This window comes from Chlamydotis macqueenii, chromosome 3 (genome assembly GCF_036417535.1).
Source record: "Chlamydotis macqueenii isolate bChlMac1 chromosome 3, bChlMac1.mat, whole genome shotgun sequence".
NCBI classification, from domain to species: domain Eukaryota; kingdom Metazoa; phylum Chordata; class Aves; order Otidiformes; family Otididae; genus Chlamydotis; species Chlamydotis macqueenii.
The window spans coordinates 120,193,054-120,220,697 of NC_141558.1; the positions used below are offsets into that span (position 1 = coordinate 120,193,054).

The following is a 27,644-nucleotide window of genomic DNA, read 5'->3' on the forward strand; positions in this document are numbered from 1 at the left end:
TATATATACTTTTTTTTTTTTTAGCAAAACAACCCACCAAAATACTGTGGCTTTTTGAAAAATAAAATCTTAGAAACTTGTGTTATATATAATGTATATTTAAAACTACTAGAGTAATTAAGTTGTTTTGCACTTGTCTTAAATCATTAGTTAAATACCTCAAACTCAGTTTTGTAGCTATGGTAAGAACAGCAGAAGTAGTAGTTCTAATGGCACAGTAATTTTCCTTACTCTTTATTTCACAGAATAATTTTAAGACTGCAGCCTTTTGCATGGAAAAAAAATGCACCTTATCATGTACAGGACTATATTACTGTATTCCTGTAAAAAAGCATGCCAGAGTGGCAGAAAGGTCTATTGTCCTGTGTATTTTTCTGTGCTTGACATACAGTATTATAAATGGGAATATTTTTGTCCAGGCTGTGGATCCAATCTAGATTAATGTCACTTAAGGTCATTATTACTTTATATCCTCCTCATCGCTAGCATATGAGTAATCCCTGCTCAGTAACCGTTCCAGCTCTGTATTTCAGCCATGTGAGACTATGCAAGTTTTAAACAACATTGCTTCTAGCCTCCAGTGAGCGCCCTGGCAAACCTCCCTCCTGTCCCTTTCTCAGAGACACCCAATCCAAAGGCTGGCTGCCACGTTTTCATGGGCAAATGCTCTTGGGCTGCATCCCGTGCACTCCTTGGCACTGCCAAAATCCCTTGGCATTGTGCTGAAATGCTGCCCAATGCACTTAGACCTTTTTATATTTCTGGGACAAGGAAAGAGGGAAAGGACAATTGAGGCAGACTGGGTTTGTATTGACTGCATGAGTCAAAGACTGACTTTAAGTCTGAACTGTAACACAAAAATTGCCTGCTGCAGCCTGCAACGTGTGTGGCTGAGCCGCTGCTCAGACAGGTTGGCAGTTTGTCCACGGAAAATGTAAGTCTTAACAGAAGTGGTTACCAAAAGGACTAAGAATAGCAAAGTGACTAGGATGGCTGTGATTTCTACAGGTGATCAAGAGTCAAAATCGCTTCTGTAAAGTGCAAAACCCCCTAAGCCTAAGCAGCTTCCGTTCCTCATTTCCCATCTGCTTTTCCCCTTTGGTTAATGCCTGGGCAATCAAAGGGGGAGTGGGTGCGTGAGCTGCCCCCACGAGTAGGTGCCTCGTGGTGTTTTTGGGGCAGGGCAGGACAGCCTGAGCTGTCAATCCTTTGCCTTAAAGAGTTCTGCAAAAGTAACGACAGAGGAGCACCAGCAGGGAAGGGAGCCTTGAGAAGATCCACGGTGATGAGCAACGTCTCTGGTGTTGACCAAGAGTTGTTCTGAAGGGTATCCCAACAGCTGGAGTTGGGGAAGAAGGTCAGTAATTCCCAAACCAGACACAAGTTACACGTTTTTTTTTTGTGTGTTTCTCATTTGGTGAATTTTAGAGCTCTGTATGAGGAAACTAAATACAAATGCCTAGGAACCAAAACCATGGCAAAGAGAAAATTAAGCATGGTACGTGTGAAATCAGCTCTGGCATTTATTTTGGTTTTACATACATGGATGCTTTTCTTTGAGTTGTGGTCTGACAGGAAAATGCCATGAAAGGAAGCAGTTTCCATTATTCTGTATTTTGGTGTCCAGGTCCTTGACTTTGCAAAATAACTGTTTTGTTAGCAGGTTTTAAATTTTAATTTATCATAATCAAATAAAAACCACAGTCCTTATGCTCCATGGAAGCCCATCGGCCTCACGTATGGATCATCACCTTCTCAATCCAGAAGACCAGAGTGACCGCTTCAATGCATGTCCCCACTGCTGGCAGTGAATGGTAGTGAGCTGCGTATGGCCCTCTGTGGAGTTCACAGAGTCAAAGGGACGCTGCACGAGGTACTTGCAACACTCTTCTGTTAGCATCCAAACAGGTGTAGCAGATTGGCGATGCCTACAAGGAATATAAGTGTATCGCTAAATTTAAAGTTAGCTGATTTTCTTAAGCGGCCCAAAATTTACACTTGGCAGCAAAGCAAGTTGCCTTGGTAAGCAAAGATGCGTTCATCACACCAAAATTTGACTTCTAGCAAAGTAAGAGGTACAATGCACAGAAGAGGGGTAACAGTTATGAACTTAAATTCATATATTGAAAAGTGTAGTTTAAAAGTGCAAATTCTGTCCTAAAATAAACCTGCATTGATTTTTGTACCAATCTCAACCTCTCCAAAATGTGAATTTGCTGATTGAGCTAGTCTGAGGCATGAGAATGGATTTTTTTTTTTTCTCCTGATTTTACATCCTGAAGATCAGAACTTCCCCAATATGAGAATAACTCTACCAATTATTCTTACAGCTTCACAGTGAATTTAAGTACCCTGAACTCTTTGTTGCACTTGGATCAGTATCACAGAATTTGAAGAGGAGGATGTTGCAAAGACTGCCCTACTGGAATTGTATCACACCTTGAGTGCAATAAAACAACTTTGTTTTGGACTAAATCATTACCCACGGAGAGCTGCAGAAAGCAGCCATGCAGGTCAAAACCCATAAAAATAATGAGATAATAAAACCTGTGGAGAAAATCTAGTCCTGGATTTACTTACTCACCAACTTGGCCCGTTTTGACAAAATACGTACTTCTAAATTGTCGTATTTAAATCTGCACCGTGCTTTGTGTGGGCATGGAGAGAAATTATCTCTGACCCTGAAAACCACTGTTCTGTGAGTGCTGGCTTCCCGATTCCCATAGCGGTTGATGGGGAGATGACTCTCCTGCTACACTGGCCAGTGCATACCTAGCACGCATATAACTCACTTTCAATCTTCAAGGAATAAAGACAGAACCTTGCAGGGATTTACTACTGGTGGTTATTTTGGCAATGGCTGATGAATGCATATTTGAAGTTTCCTTTCTCAAAAGTCTTGAGTTTTATGATTTGCCCCCCCTCTAGTTACAATTGTGAAAGCTGGCTGAGAGAAGATCACAATCACATTGAGTTAAGAGTTTTTTGAGATGTGATGGAACAAGCGTTGGAAATAACTACGTGTGAGTGTTGAGCAGCCAGGAGTATGTGGAATGCTATTTAGACAGGTCCAGGATGCTAGAGTCTCTTCCTCATGTAAAGTGGCTCGTTATCTGGAAAAAAACATAATTTTACTGGCTGGAAGTCAAGGAAGGGGCCTCTTCATATGTGGAGGAAACAACAAGCATGCCTGGAGAAGACTGCAGGCTTATTTATGCTACCTGCAAAGATCAGCCAGACTTTCAGGGGGATTGATAATATGGTATCCGAGTGGATTGACTCCAGCCTTTACAATGGCCTTCAGATGCTATTTTCCTTTTGCATGCAATTATTCAGGTAACAATTCCTGTTTGTATTTGTTTGTGCACTCAGCTTCTTTTTCTGTTGACGGCAGGACTGAGTTGCAAAGTTCCCAAACTAAACCGAATGGTCGATATAGGGCTGTATTTTTATATGCTTGCCTTTTTTATCTCCCCCCCCCCCGCCCCCCAGCCATTTTTCACACAAATTCTTGGTTAACAGTGCTGAAGTTTTCTTGAGTTGAGTGTCCTGTCATGTGGGTCAAAAGCAATAGGAGGGGGATGTGAGTCTTCTAGAGCATTTTCTCAGCTCCTCAGTCCTTTAACAGGTGTCCAAAAGCACTGAAACCTCCCAACCCAAAAGGTTCAGCTACTTGTTGCCTGGAATGCCTCCTTTTGTTAAGCAGGGATAAAGTGGATTTGTGAGATCAGATCTCTTCAAAGCAGCTCTCCTATTGCCCCTCCAAAAAAAAAAAAAAAAGCTAAAGAATTACTAAAAAGGAGGTCTAAACTGAGATGAAAAGCCTGCCTTTTTTGTCACCTACTATTAAACTGAATATTCTGTCGCTGGGGCTGAGGGCCACAGCTTAGTAACTCCAACTCCAAATTCTAGTCTGCCTTGAAGTGAAGTAGCTGAATTACTTCACTATAGGTTTCTTAATGAAGTTATGTCATCTTAAATATCAGCAGTCTTGCATGGGTTTTAACTAGTGGAGGTATCATATAGTTTCTCCTTTTTCTTTGTACTTTGACCACATCGTCTTACCAAACTAGTATGATATCTGAATGTAAGTTGTCAGATATCTGAGCCTGGTTTGACAGACTGTCATAGATGCATATTGTGTTGCCTAGACTTACTCAAAGAAGCTCCAAAATTTATCTCTGCAAGGAATTTCCTCGGTGGAGAAATGATAAGACACATATAGGGCATCCATCTTAGCCTTGTTTGACAAGAGTTTATACTCCTGAGTCTCAAACAGGAGTTGTGAGGCAGCAGAGAGAGGGTGGTCTTCATCTTGTTTCCCTGAGCTAAGGCAAATGATTTTGCTTGGCATGGTGTTAAGCAAGTCACAGACTTTAACAGCAAACGCATACCCCTTGCGCATGGCTCCTAACTGAGCGTTGGTCACACCTCTGGAGCAGAACGCTTCTCAAAATTCCAGTCAAAGGAGAAGTTTCCAGCTGTGTTGTGTTAAAGTGCTTCTTGTAGGAATGTGCTTGTACCTGCACAAGTGTGCATGGGTCTGCCTGGTTGCGAATGCATTTAAATTCTTCTTACTGAGCACATGGGATCAGCCTGCTCAACATTTGGTTAAAAAAAAAAAAAACAAAAAAACCCGAAAATATCCACTCTCTGAGCTTTTCTTTCAATAAATGGAAGGTGTCAGTATTAAAACAAAACTTTAAGTTCCAAGAAGTAAATAAGCGGTGGCATACATGTCTGCATTCTTAACTCAGATTTTATTTAATTAATGGTTTCATTATAATACAGCCAGTTAGATGAAGCCTCACTGAAGTTTCTGGGCTTGAACAGCCACTTGTATTCAGAATAAATTAAAGCAGCAGATAAGCTCTTTATCAAATTAGGAAGTAAAACTAGGAGAGTCTGCTTCAAAACACAGACAAAGTGTAAGAAGAAATATAAGATAATAAAAAAGAAATAGAACAAAATCAAAACCAGGCATTAAAACACAGCTGAAAACTTTGTAAAAGGAATAAAGGAAGCCTTTCACTTCAAACCTGTACACTGAGGAATGATTTACAGAATGAGATCACTTTTTTATTGGAGTAGCACTACAAATCTAGAGAAGAGCAAGGACCAGAAAATAGGAAAAAACAAGAAACATTTGGCCAGTTTGGAAACTGTCACTGGCAGCAAGGGACAAGCATCAAAACCCAAGTTAAAACAGACATTTGGACTTGAAATCCAGTTCTCCTGGAGAATGGGGTAGGACCAAACCTTGATGATGTTTTTAGCTTCCCTCCTAAAGAAAGAAGGGCTCTATGATCACGCTGTCCATCCATCAGTCTGTCAGCCTACCTTCATAATTTGAACCTGCTGGCCAACTTCAAGGAGATTTGACAGAAGGGTGAAGTCAAAATACGTGTAGCTTGGAGTCAGCCACATGTTCTGCTGCCTCTTTCTTAGCCGACAGACAGGAGAGGAGGACAGAAAAAGGGAAAATCGGGGGCTGAAGGTGCGTAGGACCTTATACAAAAGACACAGAGACCCAGAGATGAACGCATAAGGTCAAATCAAAGCTGCTTTGGTAGTGGCTAACACCGTGTGTTGAAGAAAGGCTGCAGCCAGAAGCCAAGTGTGTTGCAATGCTTCCACGCAACACCCTCCCTTTCTCCAAAAATCAGATTGTCCTAGCTCAAATGTAACTATTGCCATCTGAGAGGCAAAAATAGTACTTTGTGGAATCTCCTTAGTTCACTTCAGCATCACTGTCAAGAATAACGAGGACTTTAAAAAAAAAAAAATTGGCAACAGAGCAACTTGCAACTGGGATTTGGAACTTATGTTAAAGTCTGTGAAAGTAAGCCAAAGATTTTCTAAGGGTTTGTGGACTTACATTATTTCCTTGTAGTTTTATCCAACAGAAGAGGAAGCACCTGGTAACGTGGAAGACAAAAGCCGATCTCCATAAGCCACATAGTTTTGCGTGCCAAAAACGTGTGGTGAAAAAGGAGACTTGCATTTGTCCTTGACATTTTTTTGCATCGTTAAAGAAATTTAAGGCTGGTCTTTGGAAAAAAAAAAAAAGTCAGTAATACAAAAAATAATGGAAGCACATCATTATTTATTGGGGAAAAAGCCATAAAAGGGGTTTCTTTGATTATAAGGCAGGGCAGGAAGGAGCCTCCTGAATGCCTGGGGAAGATCCTACATAGAATGATTAGGACACAGTGGAGATGGAATAAAGTCTAGGGGTAAAAAGGTTAGTTTACAGATTTTTTGTTTGCTTCTTGACAGTTCAGTGCTCAAGTTTCTGTTAATGTTTCATATATGATACAATTTGTGTACAACACGGTGGCCACAGGCTAAAATGTATTCCCTACAAACGCGAGTGAAACCAAATTATTTTTGTCATACATGGTCATGATGGTAAGAAGTGTAAGTACTCTATTACTGGTTAGTATTTGCTTTGAAATAGATTTTGGCTAGTGAATGAAACTAGTATCAGAGAAAATACTGTAGAAACCTGATTTGTAAAAATACCCTTAAAGATGTATTTTGGCTGAAGCAGGTGATTTCCTGACAGACGGTTTGCAGAGAACCAACGATACCATCCACTCTGGCAGGAACCACTGCAACAGCCGCACGTTGCGCTTGCTTTCAGAAGAAAAATGGGGAGGAGTTGAAATCTGTTTCCTCTAAAGGGGCCAGGAGAATCTTGTATATAAAATTTATCCTATCGCTTCTCAATTGGAGCTTGAGCAAGAGATCAGGAAAACCTCTTTAGGTATATTATCATGCTCTCTAGTGAATTCTGCAAAAAGAACAACCGTGTCTCGATCTCATAAAAATTTTGCAGTTTCAACTTGAAAAAGCTGACCTTTGCAAATGAAAATTTGAGATGTTAGCCAACATAAATGTACTCTGCAATCTAAGTAAGTCCATAACGGTATTTGGTCTTGTTTCACAGTCCTACAAAGAGGAGGAGTAAGGCTGTAAGAGTGGAGACACTTCAGGAACTGTTGACAACATAGACTGGGATAACGTAGCGGCACGCACATAGAATTATCAAGATTGGAAAAGACCTAAAAGATCATCCAGTCCAACCATCACCAATACTTCTCAGCTAAATCATATCCCTCAACACAACATCCAAACGTTTCCTGAACACCCCCATGGTCGGTGACTCCACCACCTTCCTGGGCAGTGCATTCCAGTCCCTGATTACCCTTTCCGAGAAGTAATATTTCCTAATGTCCAGCCTGAATCTCCCCTGGCGCAGCTTGAAACCATTGCCTCTAGTTCTATGACTGTCTACACGAGAGAAAAGGCTGACCCCTAGCTCACTACAACCTCCCTTCAGGAAGTTATAGGGAGCTATAAGGTCTCCCCTGAGCCTCCTCTTCTCCAGACTGAACAATCCCAGCTCCCTCAGCCGCTCCTCATAAGGCCTGTGCTCCAGACCCCTCACCAGCGTCGTAGCCCTCCTCTGAACGCGTTCCAGGGCCTCAATGTCTTTCTTGCAGTGAGGGGCCATATGCAGCTGGTTCCCAAAAGTGACGGTAACAATCATCTGAGAAGCTATCAAGGAAATGGGATTTAAATATGTCTGCCCTCATTCCTGGGAAGGTAACTTTAGAAAGGGGCACCAGCAGAGCTGACATCACCTCCTTCAGAACAAAATGAGCAGAAATTACTAGGAAGTTAGTATTCCTGTATAGCAGTACACAAAACTTAAAATGTTCACTGAAGGAAGGAGATGCAAAATATCCAGTTAGCGTGAAGATTTCCTGACAGGACTATTGTGAAAAATACCTAATTACCACCAGTAAAGTTTGTTTTGTTCAGGGCAGCTGCTGTAAGTCACGCATCTGCAGCAGCAAGGCAACAAAATCTATAAAAACCCCTTAACGCAAAACGCATCAGACACCGGTCTGTTTTTTCATTAGGTTTTGCTCGGTGGAAACAGCCGTTTGCGAGGAAGTTACCGAAAGAGCGGGAAAGGCGTCCCGAAGGCCCAGCAGCGGCCTGGGGGCCGGCAGGTACAGGCACTGCGCCTGCTTCCCGCTCCCCAGGGCCCGGCTCCCCCTCGCCCAGGCAGCGCCTTTACCGGCGCCTCTCCCCTCGGGGAGGCTGCGGCCACCATTTCCCCCACGCCACGGGGAAGCCGATGGCCACCCCCTGCTCCCTCCTAGGCACTTCCCGCTTTACCCACTGCCGCGACCGGTCCGCCCGCCCCGACAGGGAAAGAGAGGGTGCCGTCTCCTTTAACTGCGGACCCACCCCCGCTCCCTGGGGCTGTGCCCCCGCCCCCTCACCGCGATTGGAGGTCCCGCGGCTGCTGGCTCGGCATTCGCCATCCGAACCGCCAATCGGCACGAACGCCATTTCCGGTCCTGTGGCTCTCCTCGCTCCAATCGGCGGCAGGCGGTGAGCGGGACGCCTCATCCTCACCGAGGCAACGCAGCGGGCGGGCGGTTCCGGGTGTGCGCGAGGCTGACGGCGGCGAAGGGTGAGTGCGCCGCGCCTGGTTCCGCCCTGCCCCGCCTTAGCCCCGCCGGTCCCCGCCTCTCCCCGGCCCGTCCTCTCCCGCCTCCCCGCTTCTCCTCTCCCTTGTCCCGTTCCCGGCGCTCCGCGGGCGGCGGTGGGGGCGTAACGGCCGCGCCGCCAGGCGGCCTCGAGGGCTCCGCGCGCCGCCGGCGGGGGCTTCCCTGGGTGACGTCACCCCCGCCGCAGCGGCCCCGCCTCCCGGGCGTTGCCATGGCGATGGCGGGGCCCGGCGGCGGCCGTTGCCTCCCTCAGGCGGGGAGGGTAACGGGGCTGAGGGAGCGGCGGGCTGGGCCGCCCCCCTTCCCGCCTCTGCGGGGGCTTTCTGCAGCCGTGACAGTGGGGAGCCACCCGCCCCGCCCCAGATTTGATTTTTTTTTTTATTTTTTACTTTTTTTTTTTTTTTTCCCAAGTAAAACTTACTTTTCTGCTTTCTGTTCGTGGCTGCCGGTTGCTCGTTCCCTCGTCAGCTTCTCGGTTGCTGCTGTCCCCTCGCGGCTGCCGGAGCTGCTCGCTCCGGGGTTCAGCCCCTTCCTCTCCCCCTGTCGCTCTTCGTCTTCCCCCCTCCACCAGGCCTGGCACTGTGAAATACCCCGTAGTGACAGAGAGGCATCGGCGTGGGCGTCTCGTCACCCCCCCCCCCGCCATCTGTAAGTGTTTGCTCTGTAGCAAACACGAATTTCTGTGCGGTGGGCATTAGGCAGAGCTTCAAATCTGGAGGGGGAATGGTGAGGGTCACCTCTTGGCTGATAAACTAGGTGTGGTGTCCATGGCTAGTACACTGGAAGACCGAGCAACTCTTTCGATGCTGGGTGTGACACCCAAATTACTTAATTTTTTCTGAGTACCTGTGTAGGATTTCAGCATTACTTTTTCACCGCAGTAAGCATTTTGGGCTACTTTGGGAAAATCATTACAGTTCATGTGCTTCAGGAGTTGAACTGTTCCTCCGCCATTCCTGTAGCTGTACGGATGTAGAACAGTGGACTGTGTAACGACAAGGGATGAGATCAGAAGTGATGACTGTGAGACAGCCAGGAAAGAGAACAGATAAATCCTAGAAGAAGCAAGAAAGGGAAAGGTTGGGTCCAGCAGGAGCTTAGAAAGTGGATGCAGCAGGTTTGTAAATGAAACCTGAAAAGACTTGTAGAATGGTTTGAGATGGAAAGGTTTGACAAAATTGAGCTGATGTGGAGGAAGTGTTATAAACTGAAGATTATTGAGATAGGTTGACTGTATGTTGTCCGTTAAAAATAAACGCACCCTCAGACCCAAGTGTATGTAAAGGCCTGATTAAAGTCTTCAGTCTGGAGTTATGCTATTAGTTGGGCTTTAGGTGGCATCTCTATCTTCATTTTCAAAACCAACTTAACTACCATCATGCTATTTTCTCAATTTCTGCAAGCATATATGTTCCTTACTTGCTCCTCTGTCATTTTACTTAAGTCTTTGTCATCCCTCTGTTGCTGTAATGACATTCTGTGTGGTTTAATAAGATGCAGGAAAGCAGAGTCTGTCGCATACAGATTCTGTTTCGGTTTACTGCCTGTACTGATGGCTGCTGGAGCTTTCTTAATGATTGTTATTGTAACAGCAAAAAGGAAGTAAATACAGTGATTAGGACTTTAATTTTAGCTCAGAGGTTTATACAGGAGACCATTACAATTGGATGTAGCCCATAAATACTTTTTCTCTCTGTAGAGTGTGGTCTTTAATTTTGCGTAAATATATATATTTGTAATTATAGCAATAATAATAATGTCATACTTAATTCCAAAATATAAGTTTATAAATATGTGAAAATACCTATGTATGTTTAGCATGGAAGAAAAGATGAGGAGAAATAAATAACTTCCTAGAAAGCTGTGCTAGTTTTCATTATTGAAAAGGCAGTTGTGGTAAACTACCAAGTTAGTTCTGGGCCAATGCTGAATCTTGCTAAATCATTTGCATTGCTTTGGTTGTTTAAATTGGGTGGAATTTAATTACTGGAGTGAGCCATACAGCATTTGCAAAATCTGTGGTTAAATCCTGTGTGTGAAACATCTCAGTTTTTTGCTTTTATTCACTTACTAGTAGTATTAGGAACAAGTAGTCCCTTTCAAGGTAGTACGAGTGATACGTATATCATGTTGAAATATCGTAATATGTTATAGAGGTGCCTTCCATTCATCCATTAACGCTCTGTGCTTGTTCACTTCCTCAATTAGCTCAACATGTAGAGTGTCTCTGTGCTTGATTTTACCTGCTAACTAGAGAAATGGTATTGTGTCAGGACTGATGTGTATTAGGCTGAGGAGCAGTATATCCAGTGAATTTGTTTTCTGACTCATGAAAAATACTTCATTCTGTACTTCACCTTGAGAGTTTTTTTCTTTTTGTTTTGTATACTAGAAAACACTGACAGTTTTTTCATGAACTTTTTGTAAACATTAAATTCTATAAACATAACCCAAATGGGGTTACTAAATTATTTGAAATTGAATTAAACATGTTGTGGTTCACTAATAATCCTGGTAGCTATCCTTACACTTGTCCAGGGGAACTTTCTTTTGCTGTTTTAGGCTTAATTTGGCCCTCTTAAAGAAATACTTTACTATTAAAAAAAAAAGATAATTCTCCCCCCAGTTAGTAGGACTGTTAAAGGTAAGAGATAATAAAAGTATGTAAGAGTTCATTATAGATCTTAAACAGCTATTTCCTGCAGAAGAAAGGAAAAGGTATGGCATTTTTAAGTGTTAATCGTATGCTACAATTCTCTGGAGCACATGTTTGTAACTTTTTTTATGACTATTGAATTTGTATTAGTGCATGGATTCTGCATCCTCTATGTAAAATCGAGACACAAAATCATGCAGGCATATGCCAGTATGTGATCTGAGGATAGGAGATTGTGCTGTGCAACCATATATGCTGTCTTTTAGCTTTTGCCAGCATTGCTACGGTGCTGCATAGGACTTTCCACACAAGCAGGGGATGATGCTCTTAAGAAGTAAAGATTGTGGCTGTGGAGCATCATCACATCAAAACTAGTGAGGCATGATGGGTGGAGAATTAAGTTGTACAGTTGAATAAAAGGAGATCATGGAAAACAGCTTTCAGTCCTGGGCAAGCCTTAAATACCTGCAATGTCTGTAAAGATTATTAGATTCAAGTTAAGTCATAGCAAAAAGGCTGCTTTCAGTTTGCAACATGCACTTTGACTATTTTAAGTCTCATTAATACTGTTTATGAGGCAGAACTCGGGCCTTCTTTCAGGAGGCATAACTCTCCTTGTTTCAAACATCTCTTCCAGAAGTTTTTTCTGATGAAATCTATGTCTTGGAAATCAGTATCTAACATATGCATGTGATTTGTTTTTTAGGATGATTCCTCTCCAAAGTTTATTTTTGAATGGAAGGATGCTCTTTTCCTGTAAAAGATGGTGATCCTAATGTATGATCATGGAGAAAGGGAGAAGTTCGGTAGAAGTGTTACCTTCCAAATCGTCTCAGGTTACAGCTGTAAAAGTGGTGGTCAAAGAGCCCGAAACAAAGCAAACCCAAAGAGGGAAACGAGTAGGATTTGTGCTTGTGCATGCAGGTAAGATGCAGAAGCATAAAAGCTGGAACAGAAATAGTGCATATACAAACTAAATAGCAACTAAAATGTTATACTGGCTTTTGACTACTAGTATGTTGATGAAGTGACATTAACTTTGAGTGTAAATCTGGGAGTGGAGAGTTGGATTGGAAGTTGCATTGGCTGAAGGATCTTGGAAACATAACAAAAATGTAGAGTTTAGAGTGTTCTGAGTAGTATTTTTTTTTTCTCCTTGACAAAGAAAACCACAAACAAAATCCCAGAATTTAAATGGTTCTAAAATGTCGAATTCTGCAGTGATCTGCTAAGCTTGGGGAAACCTGCAAATGTGAGATCTTTTTTTTTTTTTTTTTTTTTTTTTTATGCTTTTGAAAGTTTACCTCCAAGTTTAATTTTTTTGATCTTGTTCATATTTAAGTGAATGACTATTTATTCTTTCCACGTGTAATGAAGAGGTCATCTGCTCAGATGTAATACAAAAATGATGTGCTATGTGTGTCTTGTTCATAAATTCTTAAACGCTGTTAATCTTGAAAATATTAGCAATGCTTATATCTGGCTGTATATTTGTTTTTAGCGTATGTGTGAAGACATGAGGTGAGATTGAGCAAAGTAGCCTGGTGACACCTAGAATGTTTGAAAAAACAGTATACTCCTTAAGATATCCTTAAGGCAAAAAATCCTCAAAGAACTTATTCTGGGTTGATGTTTGAAGATCCTGGTGTTCTATTTTAAGAGCAAATGGAATTGTCAATATGTCTTTACTGGGTTATTTTTTTTTAAATTCTTTTTTTCCTTCACTAGTAGTATTAAAACTTACTTTATTAGAGTTTCTCAAAGCTGACATTTCTGAAAGTAAGGAAAGGAGAGATAAATGCAAGCATATTTTTCAAGTTCAAAAAACAGGAAAACAGGAGAAGATGGAATTTAAATATCAGCGTGTTAGTTTTGTCTGTTATTTTTCTGATGCTGTATTTCATTGAATAGTGGGCACTGATAAATTTTTCAAGTATGGAAGTAGGGGACAGTGGCTACAGAACAGAGCAAAAAGTTAGATGCAACAGGAAAGAAATAAAGACTGAAATTGAGAAAAAGATTAAAAAAAAAATGTTCTTTATTTCAAGGAACTGTCCTGGTTTTAGAGCAGGAGTAATGAGCTCTAAAAATGTAGCATAAACATGAGAAGATGAACAGAGAACTTGTGAACTTGCAAATCAGCAGGAAAAGGAAAATTTGAGTTTGATGTAAAACCAAGGTTTTTGCCCGATAACGGACAATAATAAAAAAGCTTGTGCTGGAAATCCTCCAAGAATGAGCAAAACTGGAATATTTGGGGAAGTGTTTGTAGGAAGAGATGGTATGATGCTGAGATTTTTACCTGTATGCCTCTGCATATGTGTTCTCTCTCCTATATTCCACTGAGTGTATTTGAGTCAATGTTGGAATGCATAAAATTGTCAGTCATTGATACAAAAAGGAAATGCCAGTGTAATCCAGAATAAGGAAGGCTGTATCTGCCTGTATCTTAATTCTTTATGCAAACTATAGGCTGTAGCTTGACAGGTAGTATAATCTCTTTTCCTTTTGCCTTAATTGTAGGTGCAGGTTATCATTCCGAATCCAAAGCTAAAGAATACAAACATGTGTGCAAAAGAGCCTGTCAGAAGGTATGTCTTACCCACTCCACAGTCTTGTAGTGGTATACAAGAAATGTATTTGTTAGTGCTGTCCCTTCAGTATGAATGGGCATATCTGGGTTTAGCTACTCAGGCTGTGTGTGTTTCTACAGGAAAAATGAGGCAGCAATGTTTAGCATGGTACAGAGTCAATAGAGTGCATGCCCATAGGTGCAGACACCAAAGGAACAGTGGGGGAACAGGAGAAGGTCACAGTGGTACCTACACAGAGTATTCCTACAGCTTCCTGCTTTGTTCCTGAGGCTCTGGGATTTCTGGAGCTAAATATGGTATCTGGATTTTTCTTTCATCAATGTCCACTCTTTTTGGAATTTATTTAAACTCTAGCATCCAGATTGCCCTGTGAATACAGGGATTTCTAGAATTATTTTCTTCTTGATAGCTCTTAACTTAATAGTAGCAGATGTAGAAACAGGAAAAAAAAAATCTTCCCAAAACTGGAAAGGGATAAATGACAAGACTTTAATTTCCATTGAATTATTTTTTTTTTAATGTCTTCCAAGAACTTAGCTTTGGAACTGGCAAGTCCTGTCTACTGAGTGTTGAATTAGAAGCTGGAAGACCTGTCTCCAGAATTTCTAATGCCTTTTACTTTCTCCAAGGAGAAGGAGTTGGGGAGCTTGGCAGACTTTTCAGAAGAGTCTCAGAGTTGGCCTCTGATAATTATCACTTAATCTTACAGTTCTGTTGCTCAATCGTAATACTGATCTAATTTTGTAGTGAGAAGCCTCAAAAATCATCCAAACTTAACACTGACTTCATTAAAGTTGTGCATTAGCCCTGGTGATATTAATTTTCCAGCTAGTTATGTGTGAGAAAAGGTTGTTTGCTGCTGAATTTAAGTCTAATTTGAGATTCCATTTGGTTCCCTAAGCTAGGTGGCCAACATAAATAACTTGTATGAAGAACAAACAGTTGCAGGTTTGTCTTGAAACTGAAGGTGCAGCTATAGTTGTTTTCTGGGATTCCCTGAGAGAACTTGCCTACAAGGTCTTGTCCAGTATGGATCTAAGAAATAACATTAGACTCTAGAAGTTCATTTTTGTGTGCATATATAACATTGTATTTTTTTTATTTGTTTTTGTGTCTTGGCTTTTAGATGAGCTTACTTGTAGATTCTGTTCCATTTCATGACTATTGCCATATATTGTAGTAGGGATTTTTGTTAAATCTTGGAAGGGAAATTGGAAACTTCTTGACTGAAACGTTAAGTGTTTGAGGACACCAGGTATAAGAATTCATTTTGCTATAAATTTGACTGTGCAGGAATCTGCTATTAAATGCAATGTTGCAACGTCAGAGTAGTAAGATCATGCCTTCAGATCTGCCCTCAGATGGTGCGTACTGACTATTTCTAATTCCTCTCATTTTTATGTCCTCTTCCATTTTAAACTAATTTGGCGAAGCTTTTGTTTTGTACAGAAGTAGGAAAAATTAGGACTTAATCATAGAATATTAGAATTTCCTAATCATTAACTAAAAATTCTGTTTTACAGGCAATTGAAAAGCTACAGGCTGGTGCTCTTGCAACAGATGCAGTGACTGCAGCACTTATAGAATTAGAGGTACGAATTTGAAGCTAGTTTCTTAAGTACGTTGCCAAATTTTTCTGTAGGACGTATTAATTCAAATGGCGAATCTACTGAGGTTTCTGGGTTTGTGTCTTATGTTTAATTATCTGTGCAGACATGGAAGCTGTGCTAATTTTATCTTTTGCTTTTCCACTATGTTTTGGAGTACATTTATTTAAAGACTTTCTAAAAATGCAAACTGAATAAAAGTTGTCTAGTTGGTGCAATTTGGTTGTCATCTTAGGTATGCCTTATCCGATAGTCTTTAACCTTCAAGAATAAATGCAGCTGTTAAAGACTTATCAAACACTTTGTAGGGAACTTTATTTCTGCCTTACCAAGCAGACTTTATTTCTGACTTACCAGGCAGACTGCACTGGCTCTGTTTCTTAGATAGGGAAAAACATACATGCTACTGGTCACGTATGTTAACTAGAAATTCCTCGTTCCTTTTGTTCGCATTAATATCTCACACTGAAATGTGTTTCATTTCTTGAAATTATGATCCAAGAATTAAGATGTAGTTAGTCTTTAATAGTTCTGTTAACTCTCTCGTGTAGTAATGATGTTGAGGTAACTGTCTCTGAGTATGCTTTCTTGGGCTGTGTTATTTGGGATAATTTTTGGGGATTTTTGGGATAATTCTACAAAAGCGATTGCGTAAATTTAAGGCTACTTGTCTCTCCATCCAATTAAAGGACTATATAAAAATGAAATGGGAATTTTAAGTTCTCATTTGTCTCACAACTTACTTTTGCTATATGTTTAAAGTAATGCGGTTCTGAAAGACTTTTTTTCTTACATTTTTTACTTTGTTTCTGTATGATCTCTGATGGGATAAGAGACTAGCAGTATACTGTTCAGAGAAGTGTGACTTGAGTGTAAGATAATGTTTTTTTCCTGATTTTAATGACAAACTGTGTAGAAGAATAGAACAAGTAATGCTTTTATTTCGGAATTGTACTTGTTAATTAAGATAGAAAGTCTTGATAATCATAAGGAGATGGGCAGCTGTTTGTGAGATTTTTGGGAAAAAGTGTCTTTTTGGAGGGGTGAAATTTTTACAGCATCCAACTTTAGCAGAGGGTCCCTATGAAATCATGTAGAAGAGAGTAAAGCTAAAAGAATTTCTGGGATATAAATGAGGCAGTTTGGTTATTGTCTCAGGTCCACTAATCCCTCCTGGCAGTAATGACTGAAACAGGTATTCTGCTTCTCCTGTAAGAAGTCTTTGCTGCTACCTTTTCAACTTTTTTAGTAAAGAAGTCAGGCAAGGTAAGTGTTGTGGTGTAAAAATAATTTCCTGGGTTTGGAATTTATGGTAGTATTGTGAGAGGATTAGCAGTAGATTTGCTTACACATACGTTGTGAAAGTGTTAATTAGCATACTTTATCGATAGAGTTAGCGTAAGGCAGGCAGTGCGTACTTTAGTATGTGTTAAACATGCTGACTAGGAGCCAAGACTTCAGTCATACTTTTAACTTGGCAAGCTTCTTGGCTTTAAACAGTACTTCTGGTCTCCAATGAAGTGTTCAAATATGCTTTCATGTGTTATCTTACTTTTTGTTTCCACCTATCTATATTCTAGTGTGTATCTCTAATGGAATTATTTATAATGCACTTCCATAAACTAAGTGCGGCTGCTATTCTTCTACAACATTTAGTGCGCCGGTTCCCTCCTCGGTGGGGGGAAAAAAAAAAAAAATCTATGTTATGTTGTGATTTTTTTTATCATGATCCTGAGCTGCGCAGAAGAAAATGTGTTTTAAGAAGCTTGACTTCACAGCTACATATCTCTTTGCAGCTGTGGCTAGGGTAAATATTTTGTTTGGTTCTGTTATCCCCAAGAGACTTTTTTTCTTTTACTTTAGTAGATCTAAGTACTCTGATATGGCATCTGTGTAAGAAGTTATGGCTTTAAGATGAAATTAAAATGTTTTAAGAAATTAGCAACCTTTTCTCCTCATCTGTCTTGCTCCTGTTCTGGTGATGGCTGCCATAATTCCTGTTTCTGGTTTTATAATTGTCTTAGGTAGCATTTTTGTGTGTATTTTTTTTTCCTTTTTCCTATTTTTAAGATTAAATATTATTTTGTTCAGGTTGTACTGCTGTCATTAATGTAATTATTGGCTTTCATTTGGTGATTATCTAACCTCTGAATTGTGAGTTGTTCTCTCTATTACTGGGATAAAAGATACTGAATTTGGGCTTCTTTTAAAATAAGTACGTAGTGACATTGAGGAAGAATCAAAGGTGAACTCAAAACAGAAAACAGTCTGGTTTGTAGTGGCAATTTTTTGGATCTAGTATGAGAAATTACAAAGTGTTAGACTGCCAACTTTCAAAATATTTAAAGGTTTATATCTACTCATGTCTCATTCTGAACACCACCTCCAGACATCTCTGTCATTTTTGGAGCTGCATTTTCTGTTTCAGTTCAGATGTTTTTCCTATTGCACTGTGGAAAAGAGAAACTGCATGTGGCAAGTCAACAAAACAAACAGAATAGTTTTTCTCACCAATTACACATTTTTATGGTTAAAAACATAGGTTTGTATGTTGACTGTCTCTCTAATCACTGCCCTTTTGTTTATGCAGGAAAAAAATAGTGACTTTTCATAAAGTACTTTAGCATTTTGAGTTGGCAAATACATAGTGAAAATCTGTATGAAAACAATGTTTGTTTACATGTGTCACTAATACAGAGTGAGATACAGAACAACAAAAGTTTGTATAATGTGGTAACAGATTCCATTGTGGAGTACTGTTTGTAATGTTTTGATATTTTGATGGTGTTGTAGAACACATTGCTGTGAGTTTATCTGAAATATTTAATCACTTTTACAGTTCTCTAGGACTTTTAATGCTGTATTTCAAAAATCCGTAGTCTTTGCAAGGCACAAATCTTTTCGTGGAAGCATCACAAAAGATGATTTTTTTTTTTTTCTCAGTTCCACTCAATTACACAACTCCTATTACACAGAATTTCAGCTAATCCAAGAGGCGTCACTTCAAAGACTTGTTAAGGCGCAAGACTTGCTCTTGATCTTTTATGAGCAAGCTGACAGTTTGCTTGTGGTATGCTGCCTGTTTTTTGTTTTATTTTTGCAGGCTCTAAATGGAGAAAGAGCAGCTTTTCTTTCTTGGACTATGTGATTCTCAAGTGAAATAGTGTTCTGTGATTAAGATAATAATACTAATAGTTAACTAGAGAAAAGGTAGTTTTCTTCTGCAAAGTAACAAGAGCAACTGACCCAGAATACTGTTAAAAAAACTGTATTGGTCTTCATAAGCATCAGTCGTATTTGATAAGTTGATTAAAAGCACTTATGTTTTCCATTTTGTGAACTCTGTCATTGCATAGGAACAAATGAACTTGTTACCTCTTTCAGCTTTTGATGATAAAATTAGTCTGGACAAGGTGCTTCATAAGACTCATCGTTTACACTGTATGCTCCGACAAAGACATTATCACAGTACCATTTATTTTTGCACTCTTCCTATCAGCCACCATATGAAGTCTGAGTTTCTCTTGAAACACAGAGGGATTTGGGCAGCTTTTCTGGGGGAAGAAGGAGGTCCAGTTTTCAACCAAACCACGTGCTGATTGCATTTATGGCAGGCTGTGAGAACAGTGTGCTTTTCTTGGGCTGTAGAGCACGTCAGAAAGTCTGCTGTTCAGGTACTGGAGACAAGGACATAAGTTGGTTGTAAAGAATGCTGAAGATTTCAAACTTATTCTAAGTTTATTAATATTGTGTGTAGATCACTTATTTCTTTAATCTGACTTCAGTAGAATGTTCTTTATTAGCATCATTTAAATTGGAAATTAATATGATTGATGGGGAAGCAGATGTCACATTTGGGTTTCAATCTCCTTGCTACTGAAATTGGTCCATTTATTTTTTTGTTGTTGTTGTTATTGTGGATCAGTGCAAAGGGTATTTTGAACCTGTTGGTATACTCAAGCAGTGGGTTTGTGGCTGTCAGCAAAATTTTGCAGTGACATGAGTTGTTTCTTCTTGAGTTGTTTTTTCTTTGTTTGTTTATTAATTTTATAGTCATTAAGATTTTTTAATATACAGTCTTAGTCCGAACTGGAACTTGTTAATTCTAGTTAAAAGCAATACTATGATGTTTTGCAGCAGAGTGGCTAACACTGATCTGTGACAAAAGTGCTCTTTGAAAACATTTTAGCTGGTGTAATTGAAAGGGGCATGACTCATCCTTGTAGACTTCTTGTCACTAAGTTCCCTCAGAAAAATAAATTTAAAAATTGCGATGTGTAAAAATAAATGTCTGTAGACTTTGAATCCTTTTTAAAATTTGCAAGTAAACCATGGCCAAAACTGTATCAAAGATGAATTGAATGTTCTTTAATGCATGTTGAAAATAGAACATTTTAACTATTTGCCTAGATGTAATTCAGGACTGTTAGTATTAGGCTGTTGAGTAACTTCTTCAAGCATTCCAACTTTGACCACAGCTAGAAACTTCAGCATGCCTGTGTTTGCTGCCAGAACATTTATAAATACATGTTGAGGTAAAAAGGGTACTAAAAATAACATTTATACCCTTCGTAGATTGAGAGTTTTTACAAGATTGGATAACTTGGGAAAATGGAACAGTTGTTTCATATCTTAAAGCTTTGTGTTATCTCCTTTACTACAGGTTTACGTTGTAAATTAGATAGTTCAGTGCTGGAGTAATTGCCAGGTAGTCTAGTATTTTTCACATAAATGAAAGCTGATGTTTTGTAAAATTCTTTGAATAGCCATTTGTTTGTCTTTTCCCTCTTCTTTTTTTACTTTTGCGTGGTAGTAGGGCTTGCTGTTAACATGCAAAGTTCATGCTTGGTTTATTGTTTTTTTTCAGTCTCCTTAGAAATATAAAGGCTAACTTCTGCTTGGTTTTTTTTGGTTTTTTTTTTTTTTTTTTTTTTTAAATAAAAGTGTATTCCTGTGTATTCCAGTGTATTCTGGATTATAAACCTCTTTTCCTCGTTTCCCTTCCTCCCTTTTCTTGGATACATGCTTTGATTGGGTTCTTCCACATCCTATGACAGTCATATAGTTCTTGCAGTACTGCATTTTTCTGTCCAAGTGAATGAAGAGACTGCTTCAGTTAGCTTGGTTTGTTTTCTTCCCCATTTGGAAGTGTGCATGCTTCTGTTTTAATAATGCTTCTGTATTCCATGAAGGCTTTCAGTTTTTCATTTCAAAATACACCTTAATTTTCATAAGTTGTGTTCCTCCATTTGTATATCAGAATCTTGAAATCTTTTGGTCAGACTTTGCAGAGATTTGTGTTTTCAAAAAGAAGTGTTTATGTGGTGTATTTCACATCTTTGCTTATTCATAGAAGTAGATGGGAATTTGTTTCCATTTTTTAATTAAGATTTTTCCCTACCTCCTTTCAAAGGCTTTATACGTCATATCAGAGACACCCAGGCAGATATCAGAAATTCTGTGTGTTCGCAGCCAGTTCCTGAACTGTCTAAAGCTGTTATCAGATCACCTTTCAGATCTGTGAAGTTAGAGTAGACCATCTTCCTCTTGGCAGTTCTGAGACCAATTGAGTGCAGTCTGATTGTAAAGCTCCACACAAATTTTGGACAGGTGCTTGTGATTAGGTCTTTACTTCTTTTTGCTGGAGAAATTACTCATGTTGTAACTAATTGTATTGGTAAGATTCCTTCTGACTCCTAAAATGAAAGAGTTATCCCACCAAAGAGGCATCTACAGTTTTGTTGATGTAGATGTTTTATTTATCCAAAGTTCTATACTATTCTGATACGTATTCTGTAGGGAGAAACAGGTGGCATACCCTTTGTCTCAAGATCCTCGGAATAAGTTCTCTTTTTGGTGCATCCTTGATGTTGTCCTGATACAAGTGCTGTGCCAAAGCATGAAACATATCTAGGTTTTTAGAAGTAAAATGAACTAGTGCCACTCTATATCCTGTATTTTTTCCCTACCCTTTTTTGATTATTATGTTTATCAGATGGTAGGGAGCTTTGACAGCAGAAGGATTCTGGACAGTGTTACTAGGACTTCTGTTCTGATGAGTCCTTCTTAGTCTGTTTATTTGGCCATGACATCCACTCTGTATTTGCTTTGTGGCAGTGACAGATCTGTAGAGTGTGAAATTCTTTCTCTTTGCTAATGTTTTTGAGTATAATGCACTGAGCGAGTAGTTTTGGAACAGAACATTAAAATATTTTCTCCAGGTTTGCAGGTCTTACCCATGGGCAAGGAAGCTGGACAGTAATAGGAGTAAGCGTTGTTCATCCTAACACATTCCTGGTTTTACTTTGTCCTCCAAGCATCTCTCTGAAATTTTACTTGTTGACTGTTCTGGGCTGTTGTCTGTCTTTGTCCTGTACTTGTTTTGTGCTTGCATCTAGAAAGAGGGGATTATATTGAGCTGGCAGTGAGACTCCTGAACTGTGCTACTTTGAAATTTGGTTTTAAAGTCATGGGGATGCTCTGATGAAATGGGGAGGGGGGGGGGCAAAAATGCGTAGTTGTAGTTCTAGAATGCAAAACTTCTTGTTGGAGAACCTTGAATTTGCAAAAAGCTACAAAAGATGCTAATAGGAGTTAGGTTTTTAATCAGTTTATTAAATGTTGTTCCATACTTTCCATGAAATACATCTTAGTTTTTATTCAAGAAACTTCCAGACCACAGTGATGACTGTCCTAATGATCAAATAAAAATTTTGCAAAGTGACTTGTTACTGATGCCGATTCCTTATTTCTGCATGCAGAGCTGCAATCACAGGCTTAGAATGTTAAGGAAAGATACGGTTCTGTTTTGCTGCTGTGTTATACTTAAGGGTTTCAAAGGTAGAATGTGGTTTATGCAGTGATTATTAGATGTTACTTAAAAGTTACTTGATAGGTTAGGGACCAAATGAAGTGTGTATTTTGGGGGGGGAAGGGATTTTCACTGGTGTTGTGAGACTTTCGCTTCCATGTAAATGATCATTTTAAGTTGTTGGGTGATTGGTTTTGATACTAGTGCATTATTACACTTGAGATGTATCACACCCTATGGAGGATATAAGGTATCCACTAGAGTAGTCTGAGATGTCCTGTTCAAGTTGCTGTTGTTTGTGTTGTGGAAGATTAAACTACTGGATTAAGAAAGTGCACTGCACCAAGATCAGCGTTGTCAGGTCAGTTATACAAAGGTTTTGATCTAGTCTGTTATGGATGTGGCCTTACAGTGTTTTGTTCTTATTTTTAGGATTCTCCTTTTACCAATGCAGGATTGGGGTCTAACCTAAACCTTCTGGGTGAGATAGAATGTGATGCCAGTATAATGGATGGAAAGTCGTTAAATTTTGGAGCAGTTGGAGCACTGAGTGGTATGTTAACTACGCATTATGAAGCTAACTACTGATTTAAGTACAGAGCTTAGTTTTGTTCTTTTTATGTTACTTTTTTTTGGGAGGGGACGTTGTAAATACTGCCCTGTTTAGATAAATTCTGCCTCTTTTTTTTAAAAAGAGGAGACATTCCTGCTCCTTGAAATACTGTGTTGTGTTAATTTGCTTTGTGTAACATATTGTCTTATTAGTTCACTGATAGTCTTTGATGCAGAACAGCTGTATGATACTATATGGTGTGCACAATGAGAGTGAGTTTGCTCAGATTAACTTGTAGAATGATAACTTTATAATAAAATGCAATTATAAAAAAATTACAAGCATTTATTTTAGACTTTGTTTTTGTTTTCTTGTCTCCTTGAAGATGTTACTGGTATATAATTCAGTCATAAGGTCAATTGATATTTTGGTCTCGTAGTTAAGTTGGTCAAATGAGTATCCTAAGGGATCAAAGTTTCCTTTGTAGTGTCAGAAAGCTAGGCAGGGTGCTAGCCTCCAAACTGAAGCCTCTCATATTCTTGAAAATGGGCACAACTGCTCATCTGTCCAGCTGTTTGCTTGGGACATAAAATTTCTATATACTGTAGACTTTTTTTTTATTATTATAATTTCTCTTTCAGTTACATTTGGATTAATTTTATGTCTTACTGTTATAAAGTTAGATACATTTGTATGTGGGACTTACCTAATCTGAGAACTAATGTGCTTTTTTTTTTTTTTTGTCTAGTTTTAGCTTTCTATGCAAAACAAATATACATATGCAGTCCCAAATAAAGATTGTTGAGGTTTTGTCATAAGTACATTGAACAACCTTAACTGTTACTATTGAAAAGCTCTTGTTTGTTAAAAATGTATCCTTCCAACCATAGGGAAGGAAGAAATGAGGGAGTGAGAGAAAGCTAAGCCTGAATCCTGTAATCCCTGTTCTGGCCAGATAGATCCAAATGAAAGCTTTTTCCGTCTTGAAAGATTAATACTCATAAAACATCTTTGGCCTCTAGAATACCATAGATGTCATTTGAGATTTCTGTGGTAGGAGGTCACTCCTAATATTTCAATAGGATTATTTCTTTTTTTTTTTTTTTTTTTTTTTTAAAGGTGAAGGAGGTGTTGATTAGTAGGCTTTGTCACTACTGATAGGACATGTGAAGGAAAAACTGATAAAAGTTGTTGTTAAATTGAAACATAACATAAGGTGTCTCTTAATGACTTGGCAAAGCTAAGGAAGCTGACTTCCATTGTCAAAATGAGCACCACAATACTATGTGGAAAGATATTTTAATGTTTTGTTCCCATTTCTTTCTGATTTTTCAGGAATCAAGAATCCAGTTTCAGTTGCAAATAGATTGTTATGTGAAGGGCAGAAGGGAAAACTCTCAGCTGGCAGAATTCCACCTTGGTAAATGCTTTGTTCTGCTTGACTTTTGTCTATACTGCATGCAATATTTGAAGGTTATATCTTATCACAAGAAGACTGGTGTTGTTTTACGTAGCAGTGATAGTGTGCCTTTAAAAAGAAGATAAGCTTTGTTCTCTGATCTTGAAGCATCTTGTGCACATGATGAAGCTGTGGGTAGCATGAAGTATGAATAGATGGCAACATCATTTTGTGATAATTTGTCTGTGTGATCAATTCAAGTTACATCATACTGAATTCTTAGGTTTGTTACTGTAGCATTTTGAAAAATCCCTAAATACACCAAGATTAAATTGAAATTCTACTGCCTTTATCTCCATCTACCTTTTAAAAAAACAACATAATTTTTAACAGGTATATAGAGGAATCCTACTTTACTGCCTGTCTTTGTGGCTTTATTTTATAGCTATAGTGTGGAAATGTGCAGTGTTTAGTAACTTAGTTTATCTTAGCCCAAATTAGAAGTTATTTTAAAGATAGATTTAATAGCATTTACAACAACAATGAAAACATTCACTCCTTTATTGAGATGGGTGTAATACTTAGATGGAAGAGGTAACTATTAAATGCATAACAACTTTAAATATTATTGCATCGTTTTGGAAATAATCCAAGAAATGTGTCAGAATGGATTGCTCTTAAAACCATCTTATTTTCGTTAGCAGCTTAAATTGACAAGTAGAGAACTTGAATGATTCATTCATATTAATGGACTGCTATCCTCAGTTGTACCCATTGCAGAAATCTGCTACCGTTTGCTAAATAATGGGCTGCAGTATTTGCAAGTGTATTAAACCAGCATTTAGGTAGTTTAAAATGTGTATATTTAGATTCACAATTTTTACTTTCCTTGGTATGTTATTCTTATTCTGTAAAATTAGCCAAATAGTCTGTAACTGGATGGTATAGTGTTCCAATTTAAACAGTGAGGAAAAGCACTATTTCAGTGTTCTGTCATGCTGCAAAGGAAGTTTACAGATCAAAAAAAGCCACCCTGAAACGTGATGGCCAACCATCAACAAGCAGATTTTGCATTTAATGCTCTTTTCTTTAATGATGAAAGAAAAGAGTAACTGTAGTTAGTGAGATAATTTCTATTTTTTTTTCAGAGAAGTTTGCGAAGAAGTAAGAACTTGAATTTCAGTTGCTGTTAGTAGCTAATTTCTTCATGTCAGGAGAAAGTGAGGCTTAGCTGAGTTACATTAAAGAGAGTGTCAAATGAGCTGGGTTTTTTTGATGTTCCAGAACTAGTACTGAAGTCAGCTACAGGAGTAAGCACTTGTGATTTGTTTTTGCTTGTATTATAGCAGTCTTTTCTCAAATTGTTGTAAAGAAGAGCACTTGAGCATTTTAGCATGTTTGCTGTAACTTCATGACCTAGTTTATGCTACTATAATAATTTAATGGAGGAGAAACTATATCCTCTTGCCCTGAAAGGACAAGACTAAATCTTTCAGACACTGTGCAAGGTCTTCTTGGCTAACAGATGATTTTAACGACAAGGGTGCTCAGACTCTCGAGGCGAGAGGTGAACTGTCTTCAGAGCCAACACATGCAGTTTATTCTGTGAATGTTGTGGACTTGAGTTACCTAATAGACATTTTCATTTCCTTTTTCTCCTTCTGGATTTTGAACACATTTTATTAGAGCATATTAGTTACCCTGGGAACCATCTATACTAACGGGATATGGTGGCTTGTGCTTTAGACTTACTTTGGTAGATGCTCCTGTACATACAGGGTGTACCAAGTTCAGAATGATAGAGCTTATGTTCATTGTAGATGATGACTATCGACAATTTCATTCCTTGCCTTTCTGGCAGGGTTTGGCGTGACACGTTGTTTTAGGACTGAAACATGTTCCTGGACAAGCTGGGAATATGTATAGTCAAATGACAAGAGAGCAGCTGTATTTTGACATTCCTACCAAGTGTCAGGATTTTAGTAGCTAATTTTTGTTTGTAAAGTTACACAAGTTTCATCTTGTTTCTTATGGACAAATAGTGTATTGGGGGATCTTCCAGATACTGCTTAGTCTAAGAACCTGTCTTGTTAAAGAAACCTCGTGGTAGGGACTGTTTCTGTAAGCTAGTTTAGCGTTTTCTGGCCAGAATGTTTGGCACATGACCACATGAGAAAAATTCAGGATCTAAGTGATTAGTAAAAGTGACATATGGAGGTTCTTGTCTATAAAGGAAGACATGGAAGCAGTTTGGCCTGTTTACCCCTGTTCAGCACCCATTTTTATAGTGACAGTTCAAAACCAATTCAAAGTGGTACATTGCTAATTTTCAGTAGAAGAAATTCTAATAAGTGTGAATTCATTTATTCTGAGATGGTAAGCTTATTGGGAAGGAGTGATCAAGTGTCCTAATTGATGTATCCAATTTGTTGTAAGTTGTTCTGTAGAGTGCGTTGTTCTGGTTCAATGTCTTACCGTCTTGTTTAAAACACAGAATCCCACTGTCCAAATGAAAATTTAAAAAATTTAAGGCTGAGAACCCCTGAATACATGAGTGCATTTGTTGAAACTTCTCAGATCTTTACATCATTCTGTCATCTTTTATTCAGCTCGATGTTGTCAGGATTTCTTCTGCCTACATATGCAGGAACAGAAGATACTGAACTTGTAAATGTTACATACGATCATATGAGATACTCCTGTTCATCATATAACTTTACAAGAGAAAGCACTTTTATAATTGAACAATTACCTATTGGATTGATCTTTGGAAGTGGTCTTTGGTCACAGAACAATGAATTAGATGTTTTGTGGTAACAAGTTTGAAGATTTTCTACTTCTTATGCTGAAACCTTGACTGTCCTAAGGGAAAAGGCTTATTTGCATCTGTTTACTGTTAAGTGTAGACACATAAATAGTGCAGGATGGTGCAAATATGCCTAAATGTCTTCTTTCTTAGAACTCCTTAGTACTACTGATATCTAAGTTTATATCTGTATCCCTTTTTCAGTATTAATAGTAACCCATAGAATCCCTTCTTTGTTTTTTTTTTTTTTTTTTCTTCTTTTTCTCCTCCTTCCCCCCCCCCCCCCCCCTTTTGATATACGAATTTGTAATTGCTTCACAGTTTTACAGTCCTGTGGCACGATATGTACTTTGTGTAACTTCTAGGGCAGTAGTCAAGAAAGCGCTTAGAGTGAAGACTTGCACCACCTTTTATCTGTGTTCTATATTTCTTCAGAATAATTTCTTCTTTGTAACAGTGATTTCAGTGTGATTGCTACATTTTACAGTAAATGTTATGAAGTGAGTTTGTTACATTCAGGATTGCCTTGACTGGCTTTAATGAACCTTCTGGCAACTCTGTTTAGCTTTATGGCCTGTCTCCCTACTGTCCATATTAAATGGTCCTGTTTGGAGCAAATAACACCAGGATAACCATGTTCTTGGAGAAAATTGCCTAAAAAGACCATTTTTAGAGACCTTTATTTGC

At 38.8% G+C, this 27,644-nt stretch overlaps 1 protein-coding gene and 1 long non-coding RNA gene across 2 annotated transcripts in view; one reads left to right on the forward strand and one right to left on the reverse strand.

The window, feature by feature from the left end:
- Nucleotides 1-1,501: 1,501 nt before the first annotated feature.
- LOC147601462 (uncharacterized) lies at nt 1,502-8,393 on the reverse strand. Its single transcript, XR_015258050.1, has 2 exons — nt 8,301-8,393; nt 1,502-1,928 (listed from the first exon to the last, which is right to left on the reverse strand). It is a non-coding gene; the product is annotated as an uncharacterized LOC147601462 (long non-coding RNA).
- Nucleotides 8,394-8,405: 12 nt separating this feature from the next.
- Nucleotides 8,406-27,644, forward strand: part of TASP1 (taspase 1) — a 94,060-nt gene continuing 74,821 nt past the window's right edge. The window contains 6 exon segments of the mRNA XM_086743828.1: nt 8,406-8,494; nt 11,894-12,111; nt 13,711-13,778; nt 15,305-15,373; nt 22,632-22,752; nt 24,088-24,172. Of these exon segments, the coding sequence (XP_086599954.1) occupies nt 11,967-12,111; nt 13,711-13,778; nt 15,305-15,373; nt 22,632-22,752; nt 24,088-24,172 (488 nt within the window). The 5' untranslated portion in view covers nt 8,406-8,494; nt 11,894-11,966.